Source organism: Megachile rotundata, chromosome 7, assembly GCF_050947335.1.
Source record: "Megachile rotundata isolate GNS110a chromosome 7, iyMegRotu1, whole genome shotgun sequence".
NCBI classification, from domain to species: domain Eukaryota; kingdom Metazoa; phylum Arthropoda; class Insecta; order Hymenoptera; family Megachilidae; genus Megachile; species Megachile rotundata.
Genome location: NC_134989.1, coordinates 15,546,069 through 15,561,870, shown reverse-complemented (window position 1 = coordinate 15,561,870; position 15,802 = coordinate 15,546,069). Strand labels below are relative to the sequence as shown.

At 41.3% G+C, this 15,802-nt stretch overlaps 1 protein-coding gene across 6 annotated transcripts in view; it reads left to right on the top strand.

The window, feature by feature from the left end:
• The window catches only part of LOC100874799 (uncharacterized), a 289,482-nt gene that overhangs the window by 36,975 nt on the left and 236,705 nt on the right, over nt 1-15,802 (top strand). For all 6 annotated transcript variants that reach the window (XR_013038888.1, XR_013038887.1, XM_076534071.1 and 3 more), the window contains exon 2: nt 13,656-13,830. Coding sequence is in view for 4 of the 6 variants with exons in the window: in XM_076534071.1 (XP_076390186.1) it covers nt 13,664-13,830 (167 nt within the window). In the remaining 2 variants the exon portion in view is untranslated. The remainder of the gene's footprint in view (nt 1-13,655; nt 13,831-15,802) is intronic.

Genomic DNA, 15,802 nt, shown 5'->3' with positions numbered 1-15,802 from the left:
TTTGTCACCCGACGACTAATGTCTCTGGTCCTTAAGTCTGTCAGTTCTAAGTATTAAGACCATACAGTGATAAAAATAAACGTTCTAAAAATCCACTCTCAGCAGACAATAATCCAATAGAATTATTTTGTACATCTGCAAAAGACAGATTAAGTAGAAAATATTTTTCGAAAAAGACGCGTCCTTCAGATCGAAATTACGAGATAGGAACGTTCAGACAGACGAACAAGTACAGGAAATGCATCCGTGCGGATTACCATGGGGAAGAGACAGTGTAATCGATGAGTGGTCGCGCCTGCATATCGCTCCTATCTCCGTTATTGGTTAATCAAATAGTAGATTCTCTTGATTAGCCCCGGGATGCACTTGGCGTCTATCTAATAATACCTGCCAGATGGCCAGACAGATTTCTCCGTTCGGATTACATCGGGATCTTCTGAACCGTGTCTAATTCGAGGGACATTATTAGCTGGAACGCGGAATATCGTTCGTAAATCTCCTGAAAGCGACAGGAATTCAAATCGATTTTACGAGCCTTCAACTCTTTCGTTCTCGCGTCTGTCTAGCGGTATCTATCGTGGAGACTTGTTTACGACCATCTTCTTTACGGTCACCGCAAGATGGCCGGAAACAAATACGATTGGTAACCTGTCTGTAAAATGAAAAGTTTGAAATAATATACATTACAACATACATCGACATTGTATCAACCTATAATTCCTGGCAATACAAGTTTGTTCAAGCAGTTGGACAAAGACAGCATTGGAACTCGGTCAGTGCAACGTTTCCTTTCATTCGCAGAAGTATATTCAGTACAAACGAATTATGGGGTCTGAAAGTGTTGCAATTAAATTATCTTCCATTTATCTCTTAATAAGCGCCCATGGCTATGGAAACGGTTTCTTTGACGTTGAAACGACGCGTTTCACTCGAGTCTCTGCGAACCCGTTCATAAGGATTTGCCTGATTCACGTTCACGTGCGTGATAGAGTTATAATGCGAAGAGCTAATGGGAGACATCGTGACTAAATGCAACGCCCTTAACGATTGTGGACAATGTCGGTTACATTATTTGTGAAACGGTGGAATATCATGAGGGGATCGCTGTTTTTAAGATAAAGTTTTCGCTCGACAAAGGTGATCTTGTCGATTACAACGCTGACATTTTCCTTGGGTGATCCATTGTTCTCGGGAATCTTGATTTAAAATTACAGAATACTCTTTCATCGATATTAAAATCGTAGAGTAAAAATTCTGTCTTTGTTTTTATATGAAAACATTTTAATTTTAATCTTTTAATAACAGCGAACAAAAATCGTTTGGTCAAAGTAGTCCCCGGTAAAAATTGGTAAAAGCCGTTCAAAAACCAATAAAGTAAAGGTTTAAATTGTCGATATTTTCATGTAGACTACAAACAGACTGTTTAAATAAAATCCGGGTGCAATGATGGATTTAAAGAGAGATGCTCCGATGATTTGATTTCGTGATATTAAAAACAGCGACACGAAATTCAAACGCGACTTTTCATAGGTGAAAAAATTTCATAAAATAACATAAGTGATGATACTGTCGTGAAGTAACTCACTCATTAAAATCTATATGTTATTTTCGATACTTTTCTTGTCATGTTACTTTGGATACTTTATCTTCACGAGAAGACACGAGTACAGAATGAAGCAATAAAACTGAACGTCCGCAACATCTCGTAAGGGATTATGGAAATAAATGAACGATTTCTCGGAAGAGAAATTAATAGAAGCGTTCTGGGATGAAGTTATTTATTACGTTTCTCGAGTTTCTTTCGTTTAATCTTTAATACTTGGAATGATTACGGTCGTGGCTTTAATCACCATTTTTACGGACGTTTCGAAACATGAGGAATCATCGTTGAGGAACGATTATCTTCTTAATATGGCGATTATGGGACACGATGGGGACGGGAGGGTGATTTTATTCGGTATGTGATTCGGGTATCAAGAAGGGGTTAAATTAGATTTGCAAGTTTTTGTATTACGTAATTAGTATATTTTTAAATTTCTACGCTCTCAAATTTCCAAGCTTCTAATTCTTCAAATTTCCAAATTTCTACGCTTTCAAATTCCAAGCTTCTAATTCCTCAAATTTCCAAATTTCTACGCTTCCAAAATTCCAAGCTTCTACTCTCTCAAATTTACAAATTTCTACGCTCTCAAATTTTCAAGCTTTTAATCCCTCTAATTTACAAATTTCTACGCTCTCAAATTTCCAAGCTTCTACTCAAATTTCCAAATTTCTACTCTCCCAAATTCCAAGCTTCTATTCCCTCTAATTTCCAAATTTCTACTCTTCCAAATTTCCAAGCTTCTACTCTCTCAAATTTCCAAATTTCTACGCTCCCAAATTTCCAAGCACCCACTCCCTCAAATTTCCAAATTTCTACGCTTCCAAATTCCAAGCTTCTACTCTTTCAAATTTCCAAATTTCTACTCTCCCAAATTTCCAAGCTTCTATTCCCTCTAATTTCCAAATTTCTACTCTTCCAAATTTCCAAGCTTCTACTCTCTCAAATTTCCAAATTTCTACGCTCCCAAATTTCCAAGCACCCACTCCCTCAAATTTCCAAATTTCTACGCTTCCAAATTCCAAGCTTCTACTCTTTCAAATTTCCAAATTTCTACTCTCCCAAATTTCCAAGCTTCTACTCCCTCAAATTCCCAAATTTCTACTCTCCCAAATTTCCAAGCCTCTACTCCCTCAAATTCTCAAATTTCTACTCTCCCAAATTTCCAAGCTTCTCCTCCCTCAAATTCCCAAATTTCTACTCTTCTAAATCACCAAGTTTCTAATCCCTCAAATTTCCAAATTTCTACGCTTCCAAATTTCCAAGCTTCTACTCCCTCAAATTCCCTTTCTACCTCATCGAATTGTGGTGTGTGTATGTACTATGTAATTGTCTGATCGGCATGGGTGCATAATATGAATGAAGCTTGCGCATGGTATGTTTGAAGTTTGCATGTAATGAAGATTGCTAAAAGATTGTCTTTCTGGTGTGATTGAATGTTTTCGGAGCGAAGCGAAGAGTTAATTCCTTTGAGAGAAATTGTGAGTGAAAGACGTGTGAGATTCTGTTTGTATTGCATTGAATTAGTTGCATCTAATTTTGTTGCTAAACTTCACAAATCTTTCCAACTATCAAATATTATTTTACAAAATCTCCCCCTCTAAATTTCTACATTCTCGACTGAAAATTCTGCACCATCCAAATTCCCAAAGTTAGCAAACAAAACCTGTATGAAACTATTCTCGGGAGCAGTAAACGCATTCAGGAAGCACGTTTAATGGTCCAGGAATTGACAGAAATGCGATTAGACGTTCTCGCCTCTGTGTAATCTGTGTGGAATCCGTTGACAGCTTAAGGGTTTCTTTTCTCCTTTTCCACGGTGCAAAAGGGTGAAAAGCGTCTCGTAGATTGGTATCCCTCGACGTGACCGATTCATTATCCTCCTCGGTGATCTCTTTGGTTTCATTGAAAACGGCCTAGATTCGTTTCACGCGAGTTGGCGCACGCCATCGTGACACGGTGAAAAGCTGCACGCTCGTGCTAACGCGTATCCAGGCTTTCTAATTAAGTCAGGCTTTCAGAGAGAACGAGCTCGGCAAAGCGGAAGAAGCGCGATGATCACGGCAGATGGTTAAGCGAGCATCGTTAATTCTTGTTGCCCAGTGTTGGAAGACGCGAGCGAGCGTCTAAACCGCGTCTCGACGCGACGAAATAAAGTTGTAAAAGGTAGACGAAACGGAAAAACGACGGGAAAAGAGTGGGCGCGGTTCTTTCAGCCCTAGCTTCACCGGTCTAGCCGAGTGTCATGTAAATGTAAGGGGCTGATGGTAACCGTTCTTGCAAGGCGAAGTCAAAGAAAAAACGGAGGAACAGAAACAAGACGGAAAAATGGACAGGTGGATGTCTGTTCCGTGCTTCGAATTAAGTGCTACTGTTTATTGTTTCAACTTCAGAACGCGTGGGTCTTCATTAGCGAGAGTTGAGAGACTTCGCCGACTCTGCGACACTGTAACAAAGAGCCGAAGTTCTAGAAGAAACTGACTACTTCCGGCATCTCGTTAATTAATTGCGTTAAGATCCACTGCCTCTCGTTTTCTCCTTCAATGAGGATTAATTGCGATGCCTAAACGTATCGTTCAAAAGATATCAAGCAGTTTAATGCTTTTACCTGTTTGAAGTAGATGTAAAATATCAGCTTTTAAAATTATATAAACAATCCTTTACTTCAGTTTTAACTAACATTACTTTTTAAGCTTTAATCAAACTTTAATCAAGGTTGTTTTTAAAAATTGGTATAGATTACCATCTCACTAAATCGCTCATTCTATCGACACCTAACAATATTTATCGATATTTAAAATATATAAACAATCCTTTACTTCATTTTTAACTAACACAATTTTTTAATCTTTAATCAAGGTTGTATTAAAAAATTGGTACAGATCACCATCTCGCCAAATTATTCTATCGACACCTAAACATTTATCGATATTTATGGAACGTACAAAGCAATCCTGAATCGTTTGAAAGAAGCTATCCAGTTGTTCCGCGCTATTTTTCATCATACGAGCGAATGCCCACGGGCAGTGCAGCACAGACGATTAGCAATTCCGCCTGTACGATGCCTTCCAGCCTATTGTGACCCGACGCAGCCCCGATTTTCTATTTTTCGCACCCCCGAGGACCCCCGTGGCTCGTGAGTCAGAAGTCATACACCGGAGGAGGGTGTTGTCTGATCGGAGAGGGGCTGATTTTCGTGGCGTTACGGCGCCCCATCAGCTGAGTTATGGCATCCATAACTAGCACCTACGTCTTTCATTAACCCCGGCATTGTCGCGCGTACTGCGACCGCGTCGTTAAAGGGGGACCGAAAGATCAGGGAACTGGGGAACACGGAGACACCTATTTGTTTTTGCTTCGCTCGTATTTGCCTGCCATATGTCCCATTTATCGAATCGATCGATCTCGGTTTCTGATATTTTAAACATTTTCCTGGCATTTTGGGGAGGAAATATGAAGGAGCAGCAGATATACTGTAGGCATTTATTGGTTCTGTATTATTTATGTGATCTATTATAATGTGTTTATTATATATTTATATAATCGACATATAATGTGTACTTAATTTGAAATTAAAAATAAATAAACAAACGACGAAACATAAATTAGTACACACATCTATTCTTTATCTTGATGAAAATCAATGCTGATTTTAAGGAATGTACTTTAACAAAATATGTATATAATAAGAAACTTGTAGAGTGGTTTGGTAGTTCCAGTATTAATGATTATAGTTATTCCTTGAAGTTCGTGAATGTTTATTCAATTTTCAGTCAGTCTTATGTTATCCTTCTGTAATTTTTATTTGAATATTTAATAGAATGTTTAAATATTGCTCTGCTAATAAATGTCCATTCAGTTAAAAGTTTCTACAATATAAAATTAAAATATTGTAAGTTTAGCAATGAAACAACTGGAACTATAAGCTACAAGATTTGTTAAGATGTCTTTCTTGAAATCTACATAAAGATTAAATATTAGAAATTGCATGTACGGTTTTATGTTTAGTCTGTCTATTTAATTTTCATCATTTTTAATGTTAAATTCATGTAGGTTCAGTGTTAAAGATATGTCTGATTTAAAACGTTGTCATATACGACTTGTATAATTATACATCATACATCATACGATTTGTAATTACAAGTCGTGTGGAAACAAATGAGGTAATGGCCACAAAGAGCACCGCAACTGGTGGCATAAATATCAACCGAATTTCGAACGAAATGACAGGAGTCTTGCTTGAAATAAAGCGAGTCAAAGGTATGGAAAATTTGCTCGTATAATAGGCAAATAAACATTGTATAAACGAGCGGAATATCAATCGGAAAGGTGAGTTTCGATGTCCGAAATTCGTATGCAACATTTCAATTAACCGCCCCCTAAAATAATTAACTTTGATCGTATAGAGAAAGAACGTCAAACACGATGCGGTAATATTTACACTCGCGGTTGTGATTTACTCGGTGTTTGTTGAAACGTATAAACGATCCGTGTATCACTTTCACGGGACGAGAAGGGCAGACTTTATAAATTCGGTACAAATTAGTTTATCTTCGGTCGGTGTTTAGTAGAGGCTAAAAAAGCAATCGGCCCACCCAGACGCGAAAGGTTCCGCTAAAAATACCGCGCGTTTCTCATCGCGACACCCTCGCGTCTTCTCTTCCGGTTCGTTTTTCGAAGCACAAGACCGTTTAACGACCGCGGTTTCAACAAGTGAAACGGGCTCGCAATTTTTTCGAATCCCCGACGAAATCACGGTAGAACGATGAATTCCAAAATCGGTGAATTTTTTACGCGAACGGACACGTTGCACGCAACCAGTCGGCAACGATAGAACTCCCTTTCCTGTTTACTCTGCGATGCATTCGTTCGCATCGACGAATAACCCACGCACCGCTGATGCAAAAAGGCATGGCAAAGAAGTAATTTACTGGCAACACAGAAAAAAGTTACCGCTGCTCCCGCATACATCCTCATTTCTCCCGTTGCAAATTTTGCTTCGGGCAACTACGTATTCAAACTTCTCTTCAAAATTTCAAATTTGAAAACGCAGAAATTTTTGAAGTTCGATATGAAGGTAACTACGGTAACGCAACAAATAGCTCGAAGATCGAAAAGTCGACGAGTAAACATTTTAATAAACGCACGAACGGTCGTCAGTCACGCAGGTGGATCGGAATAAAGAACAGAAAAAAGAACACGGTAAAACTGCAGCAACTATCTCGATATTGCACGGCGCAGGTGGGATTTTCATCCTTTTATTCGTATCGGTACGAAGGTCGCCGCGATTAATTCCACTCCTCCGTTGCACGCGATATTTTACGCTCGTCCCGAAAAAGAAAACGAGCAGAAAAAAAGAAAGGATTAGCTTAAAAGCTCGGAGCCGGGTTCGCACCGTACGCTGCCTACACAATATGCAACGCGTTTCGTCGCAGATATTCGCACGCTGATACAGTATCCGCGCTGTACGCATCTCCTGATCGCTCATCGATCAGGATTTCCTTCCTATTCGCTCCAAACAATCACTGCCTCTTGTCCATTAGCCAAGATGTCGTCGAGTATCTAATACGCTGATTGATGCTTGTGATCGATGCTGCTTAAGCATTTCAACCGATCAATTTGATCTTTCTTGAAGGATTAGGCCATTTCATAAATTACGTCCCTTTCGAATCAGTTCAAATATTCTGACAATGCTAGATTATATCACACAGTGGATTCCAGGTTGAATAAACACTTTTTAACCCCTTGCACTATTTTGACGAGTCTGACCTTGGCTCAATTTTACTCAAATTTTTAATACGCTTCAATTTGAAGTTCAATTTGCATACTCAACAATTGAATAATAACATATTGACATAAAATTCCAATTTTGTTTGTTTAATATTATAGCTGCAATTAGTTCTGACTGACGCACCTGACGAATAAGTCATAGTGCAAAGGGTTAATAGAAGTTTAGAGGTTAATCATAGACGTTCTGCTCGTGCAAAGAAAACCGATATCGATGCCTATAGAGAAATTTTAGAGTGAATAACAGGTACAGTGCTCAGTGCAAGGTCAGAGTGCAAAGGATGAGTAAGCATAGGTTAGATGAGTAAGGGAAGTTTGATGTTTGTGTCTATGCAGTGACATGAAATCTGTTGGCTATGAGTTGGTCATACAATGGTGCCTTAAGCTCCTAATGAACTTGATGCATCGTGCAGTACATCTACGATTAAAGTTCTCTCGTTATCGCGATGTGTTCATACTCGAGAACCGATCATGCGAGTAACACGTAGTGGCATACGTACAAATATCGGGATAGTTCGATACCGGAGATCGGCACGAGCTACGGGATTTGGTCGCATGTGCAAACCGCATCACGAGATGAGAAACTCCCGCGTGGATTTTAGTGGGCCTCCGTGCGAATTCGTTGCACCGGTGATTAATAGGAATCGACAGATCCGGCTGCAACGGTATCGGCGATAAATTTTCGCCTGGCTAACGCGTTCGTGGACAAGGAAATATTTTTCTTGTTCCGTGATATCCTTCCAACCCTCGCTTAGAGCTATCCGTGTTCGCAGCTGCGTAACAAATGGTGCTAGTAGCCCGACGAAAAAAAACCGACGCGGATTCGTTGCCGCTATATATCGAACGAAATGAAATCAATGTGTCCGCAAAGAACAGACTGAATTTTTCAAACCCTCGATTGCATGATTCGGATGAATAGAATTCGCTTGTGGACGCGGTTGAAAAATACATGGAGTCGATGAAATTGTACGTCGGGGTGTATTATGAACGCCGACCGTAAATTCCTACCGAAAACAGTTTCCTCTGTGGACGAACGGAAGCGTGAAACGATGAATACAAGTTGCGCCATTTTCATAATTTCAATAACGCGCAACTTTCTCGTCGACTTAATATACCGTAAAAATAATTACTGTCGCGGAAATGGGTTCAGGAAACGATCGCGCCGCGAAGTCGAGAAGAAAACGCGATATTGTCGGTGGAAGGGGACGCGTATTCATCCCGTAGAAAGGCAAACAGGGTGAAAAGAATCGAGATCCTGGCGTCGTGGAGAGAGACGGATATCTCAAGATCGCGAACACGCACACGTACCAGGCTTTCTTACGTTTATTAATAATTTCCTGCTACAAATATATTATACAGCCTGAATATTCAATATTCAGTTACAATAACGCACAGAAAGAAATTCGTGTTGGATAACCAACTACTTGTCATAACTAAATGTTCTCATACTTGCAATAAATCATACTTGCAATAGCCACGAACACATAAGGAACGTTCGCCTGCTAACATAAAAATACCCAATCAGAAAGAAGTTCCTAACGTCTAATCGAGGTCTAAAGTTGCATTGCGCTCTTGCACGAAATTATAAATGCAGTATGAAGTGACCGAAGCCTTCGCCTGCTAAAATAAAAATATCCAGTCAGAAAGAAGTTCCTAACGTCTAATCGAGGTCTAAAGTTGCATTGCGCTCTTGCACGAGATTATAAATGCAGTATGAAGTGACCGAAGATTTGAATGAACCCTTCGTCCACGAAAGCGGTCAATCCCAGCATTCGTGTCTGTGGTTAAAATCATCGGGTTTCGATAAAATAGTCGGGCTCGAAATTATCGTTTTTAATCAGCGAACACGGCGTCGTCTCGCGTCGATAGGTTCGATTGCAGCCGGCTAACTCGGGCGGACGAAATGATCCGGTCGCTCGAAAGGGAGAACCCCTTGCGTACCGTAACAACGGAGCATTTCGGCGTAAATAGAAACAGGATACCGCGTTGGAAGAAGCCTCGCAGCGATTCCCGCGTTAACCCTACCCTTGAGCGAGGGGTTGGGAACACACAATCGAAGCAAGAAAAAGGACACGGTTCGCGCAATCTCCGAGCGTGCTCGCAACATTGTTGTCACGGACGCTTTGCTCCGTGCCTCGCAAAGAATAGACCGAGAAGTCAGGATATGCTGCTGTTGGGTACGATCATTATTTCTCTGTCGGAGGAGGAACGCGGCGAGACGGGGACGTTGGAAAGACAATACGCGTAGGCAAGTTGGTTAAAATATGCAGCCCCCGGCGTGCGTGGATTCGCGCGCTTCCTCCGTGTATCAACGGGAACGCGTCGACGCGCTCAAGATGAGAGCAAGAGAGAAAAGTGCCGAGACTTCTGGCCGTGTGTGTTCGCGAATAAACGCGAAACACGCCGATGTGTACACAGGTGAAAAGAAAAAAATCCTGTCGCTACGGTCGACGCATCGAGACTCGAGGGCTCGAGGAAAAGGAGAAAAGGGGTGGAAACGAGGGTGGAGAGAGAACAAACTCCTACCGTGGCTGAGATTCGCACAATAGGGGCATCTGCTTAGCAAATTGCGAAAAATAATCACGTTTGCCCAGGATCCGTGATACGCGAACAGAGCCATCTCGAAAGCTGTCGCATCCCGTAACACAATAACGCCTACTCGAGGGCCGACAAACGCGTTCTAGCTGAAGAGACCAGGCAAACCCGCCCTTGGATAGGGAATCGGGGGAACACTGGAAAAATGAAGCGACGTATTACTGTCGGCGGAAACAATGTACACTCGGCTGCAGCGTAGGCTTTCTTTTTTCCTGAGAACCATTCGACTTTTGCCGATGAAATATTCACACCTGAACATTTTCAAATCTTTTCTTTTAATTCTACTATAGTGAGCTTATAGACATGTCCAATATCTGAGCCACGATATAAGAGATCAGCGATAACTACTTATACAGAGACCCTTGCTCGTTACTTCAACGTAGACGTTTTCATCATGAAATAATATAATGTATCTCTACTAAGCTTTCATCTCCGCAATTCCAATATAAACCTAACACTCTGAATCTTCGAACAGCGATGAATGTAAATATGTTCTCACGAGTGAAAATGCAAGGAGAACGAAAGGCCAGAAGCGATTTGGCATCGCGTAATTGATTCGTATTGAAGCTTAATGAGCTCATTGTGCCGACGGTGGTATAGTTCATCGAAGCGTGCCGAAGCGATCGATAGGATCGACGTGACAGTTGAATTGCCACCTGTCACGAGTTCGATATTCCGATTGTTCGGGCGACGAAACTCGAAGGGAATCAAGGTCTCGAAACGGACACACCTGTTTGCGTCTTCCTGTTCGCTCGATTTGAAGCGAGTTATTTTCGTGTCATAAATCGTGGTGAACAGAAAACGACAAGTCGTAAATCGGAGTTATGACACGCGTTGATGCGAGTTAATTCGACCATGATTCGAATATCCCGTTGGTGGAGCAACGCGGAAGCTCCGCTTCCTTTCCTTTAGCTACGATGACACTAATTCGATGAACAAGATTTGCCTTGCATGAATTTATGGCTCATTAACGTTTAACTGGCAGCAATTCGCGGCGTGCTCGGATATTAATCGAGCTGTTGTTCGACGATCGAAGCGCGTATTTGGGTTACTAGTTTAGTTATCTCGTTATTTGTCTATCTCTCGGACTCTTCTACCGGAACGACAAAGTTCGATGCTCGTCTCTCGTTGCACGCGCCGGTTGATGCCTAAAGGAGAACAAAGGTAACGCTTACATCTTCCGGCTTCTTAACGATACGCATCTCGGCGGAAAAAGCTTTGGGAAAAGTTCCGCGAAGCTCCGCCACTCGTTCCGGCAGGGTGATCAGTTTGCGGAAGCAACGAATTTCGAAGAATGGATCTCACGAGAGAAGAGGGCCCGCGAGCATCCGTCACGCCGCTTGCTTTCTGAAGGAGTTGCCTTTTTTTCGACTCGTCTTCAGCATCCCTTGCTCGCGATACATTATGTTTCCCCGAACGCATGCACTTCTTTTTTTTTCGCATCGAGGGGCTCCGAAAGTGCGCAACGTACAAGTTTAACCCCTTTTTTTCTTGCTCGTCTTCTGTTCTCGAGGATCTTTCGAGGCTTAGCGATTTCGTGCCACGGTTGAGGAGCTCCGCGAGTACCTTCGAACGTCGTACTCCCTTCTTGCCCCTATCGGTTTTCTGCGTTTCAACCCTGGCCCTTCTCGAGGAGTTTCCTCTTTCCTCGAGTTTCCAACTAATATAGAAAGTGATCTAAAAATATCTCTGTTTGGGTTACTTCCTTTCTAGCTTCGATATTTCATCAACGGATTGAACTTTCTCCTTCCAATATTTCTAAAATCAGTTCCGAGAGTTCTCGACATCGAAGACGACTGTGTAAAGAAAAAGTATTTACCTTCGTACTGTGTTTGCTATTTTCATACGGTAATCCCAAGAACCATCGCGTTACTGTGTTTACTACTTTCTTAACTTATAACTTGTATATTGTAAGGATTTATCGGTTCTTTATTAATTGTATGACCCGTTAATGTTTCTAATTATCCCTTGAAGCGTGAACGGAGTGAATGAGGGTTGCAAGTGGTGATGAGTGTTCGTTGAAAAACGCTTGAATGCCGTGAATGTTCATGTAATTTGTGACCAGTCTTATGTTATCCTCGAACTGTTAAAGACGCGTGTGAAATTTCTTGAAAGATTAATTAAATATTTAAATATTGTTAAACTAATGTTTTAATTAGTTAAAAGTACTACAATATATAAGTTATAAGGTAACTTATCGCATTGACTGACAATTTCACTCTGGATTTATCTAATGTCACTATTATTCTGATATCATTATTAATGAAAAAACATTAAAATACAAATAATATTTATTAAAAAATATTGTAAAGCAAATGGTGAAGCAAGGAGTAACAACGCGCTAAAAACCACGTATTCGGGAAACGAATCGCAAACCGGAGGCGCAAATTTAAACGAGCTTACCTTGACCAGATAAGGGAAGAAAAGAGTCGCGGTTGCAGGGACGCGGAAAATCGTAGGAAAGGGGTGAACGTTGTCGGAAAAAGACGACGAAGAGAGCAGAGGCTGGCGTCACTTCGGTAGCGACGTGCTCTGAAAGCGCTCATTGAAATGGCTCGCGGCTGTCTGACGTATTATACGCGAGCGAATCATTAATTGAAATTCCGTTACGCAAATGCTACGCGCGTGTTCTCGTCGCTGTTGCAACATAGAGACGGTCTCTCGCTATATGCCCGAGCGGCAGTACGCAGACTAGATTCTATCGTTTTTATCGAGGTAAATTAGCGAGGGCATGCGCTTAATTAGGAATCCACGCTCGCAGTTTGCCCCGACGGAAAATGCTTGTTTTTACCTCCTTCGCGGTAGGAATAATTGGACATGGCTACATTGTTGCTCGTGGCCCACAGGTGAATGGGAAAACTCCGCTTGGATGTAACAACAAGAGAGAATTAATGATACATGAATACGTTTAAGTAAAACGACGATTACGAAGGTGACGATGGTATTACGCTCGAGTGTTACACAAAGCGCTCCGGGCACGGTCCGTTGTTTCGTTTCGCAATTATCGACCAAAGCTGTTCAGAAAGTAATTAAAAGCTCCGTGTAAAGAGATCGAGTAGCATTCGACAAAGCCGGTGAGAATTAAAATGAAGAGAGATTTCGTGTTTGCTCTCCTCTCACCGACTCGGTAACGATGTAACTTTCTTCCTTTAAATAAATTTGCTGCCTTGCATACGACGGGAATTTACAAACAGCTATTATGTACCAACATTTTGCTCTCAACCGCTGTTGTAATTTTAAAAATTTTGTAGCAGCGTTTCAACGATGCAATTTACAAAAACCTAAATACGTAGCACTTTGTGCGTGATCAGTCATTAACCGAGAAAGTACGAATACTTTTACGACTCGTACTTTCGAGATCGCTCTTTCGAAGTTCACCGCAATCTCTGTGATGTCTGGCTGGCCTTGCGAGCACAAGAGAAAATGGCACTTTTGTGTCCCGGTTACTAATGCGTCCCGTAATAATTTCGTTTTTCTTTTTTTTTCGCTCGACTACCTTTTTACGCGACTCGTCGTCGCTATTTCTAGATCGTCCGTTCCCGCAAAGGGAGAGCGAGGGAAAAAGAAAACGGCCGGGGTACACGCGAAAATCAGTCGACAGAGGGAAAGAAACCGCGAATCTTTTATACTTTGCCGGACTGACAACGGGACGTTTTTGATTTTTCTTTGGCAGAAACGACCATGATGGAAGTACGGACAGAAAGACCCCGAACGGCTGGCCGGATAGCGCCGACCGGACGCGTTACTCCGACCGTACATCAAACAGGTGGAGGAAGAAGAAAAGCGATACCGGTTCCGCCGCCGAGGGTGCCAACCCCTATGCCCACTGCCAACAATAATCAACAAAAGTGAGTAAATTATCCTATCTCGATATTCTCTATTCGTATTCGAATACGAATCGATAATTTTTGACTTGCGCTTCTTAATTTTACTTTTGTATTGTAAGAGTCTATGTGACAAATATATTTATCTCGAATTAACCCTTTGCACTTGAAGGTAATTTGACTCTTTGCAAACAGTAACTTTAACCCTTAAATGCATATAGTTGTATAAATGCAACATACCAGTTTTAATCTTATAAATTATATACAAAATGTAGGAAACCTGCAATTAGTGTTGCAGATATGCCACATCTGTTATATAGCGTCATCTGTTCGTTTTAATTTGAATCAACCGCTTTCAAGGTATTTTGTTAACTTTTGGTAAAATTAGAAAATCATGCATTTAAGGGTTAAAACTTAGTTACAAACTTAAATGAATTCTATTGAGATTATTATTTCTCTACCAATAATTCCCACTATTTGTTTCACTGTGTTTATACATCTCACGTGTCATATTATAGAATCGTTTAAAAAATGCTTATTTCAAATCATTGTATTAAATAAAATGGTGACTGAGAGTCATCCCTCAAAGGGTTAATTTACTACTGTATTGCAAGGTGTGTGACAAATAATTCAAATTAAGTTAAGTTAATTTGAATCACGGTAGAAGTTGAAATAGGTTTAGTTACAGTGTACTTGAAATCGTCGATACGGATGTCGAATCATTAGAACGATATTGATATCCGTGAAACTAGTACAACTTCGACTTCGATGTTGGTCGCGTTGAATGTAAGGGAAGAGACATCATTAAGTAAGTGAGATTAGGCGCGCATGGAGTTTGGTCTCGACTGATCAAAGTTTACCGAGCTACCGGACACTCTGTGCTCCTGACCAATTTCAAGATGTTCTCCAGCTGTATACCGTGTAGTTTAATCGCGTATCTGGTAATGCCAGTTCAATTACATTAGAGACTATTGCGGGAACGTTAGATTGCACTTTTCGGAATATATATTTCTATGGGACAATGGGAACATTTCCGAAAATGTCGCGAGTCGAATGTTGATTAAAAATTGAAGAATTCTTCATAGTCTAAGAGAGTAATACACTGAAGTGCATTAATGTATTAATAATTAATACACAGAGATAATAGCGTTGCTGAAGAGTAGCGACAAGGGGTGTTTCCACCCCTTAAACGCTTAACCTGAAAAGTAGGTTAAAAAAAATAGATTCAAACACCTAGTTAGCTAACAGTGGCCAATGCTCTATGGAACTTTATCTTGCGGTTTCGGAGGGATTTTGCAGTTGGTCCGCGAGCAGGGATAGGCTCCATTAAGTACGAAGCATCGAAATACGGCAGAGTTCGGTCCGTCTGATTAAAGTTCACGAAACACGAGACCACCGGCCACTTTACCGATCTCTTCCACCAATCTGCTTCGACCACACGTTGAATGCAGTCGGTAGGTGGATTTGCCTCTTCTGCTTCCGTGGTATTAACTCTCGACTACATAAACGTCTATCGTCCGTTTCCGTTCCGCTTCGGTCGTTATTTCCGCCAACAAGAGATTAACAAGTCGGAATCCGTGGTCTCTTTAAAAGGTCGTTAACTAATGCGGATTATTAAAGGAACGCTATTACCGTTCGAGTTGGCGAGGAAGGTAACAGGGTGGAATGGGGACCGGCTGCGTCCAGTCCGACTCGTTATTCCGAGATTGTTGGCGTCGCGACTGCTATACAGCCATAAAATGTATACCGTGGTATCGTTGGACCACTTACCGTGCAACTTCTGTTCTCTAACGCATTCGAGCCACGTAGAAGACTTAACGGGCCATCCTGGCCATCGGACAACCGGCGAATTCATTTCCCAGACGTCTCGTATCCTGCTACGAGACGCTTTCTCCGCGTCCCTCGTAAATTTCGCTCTTTCGTAACGTCGAGTGAAAATTGTCTCTATTACTTTATACCAATTTCTTCAACAAGGGTTTACAATTCGTGTGCTCTA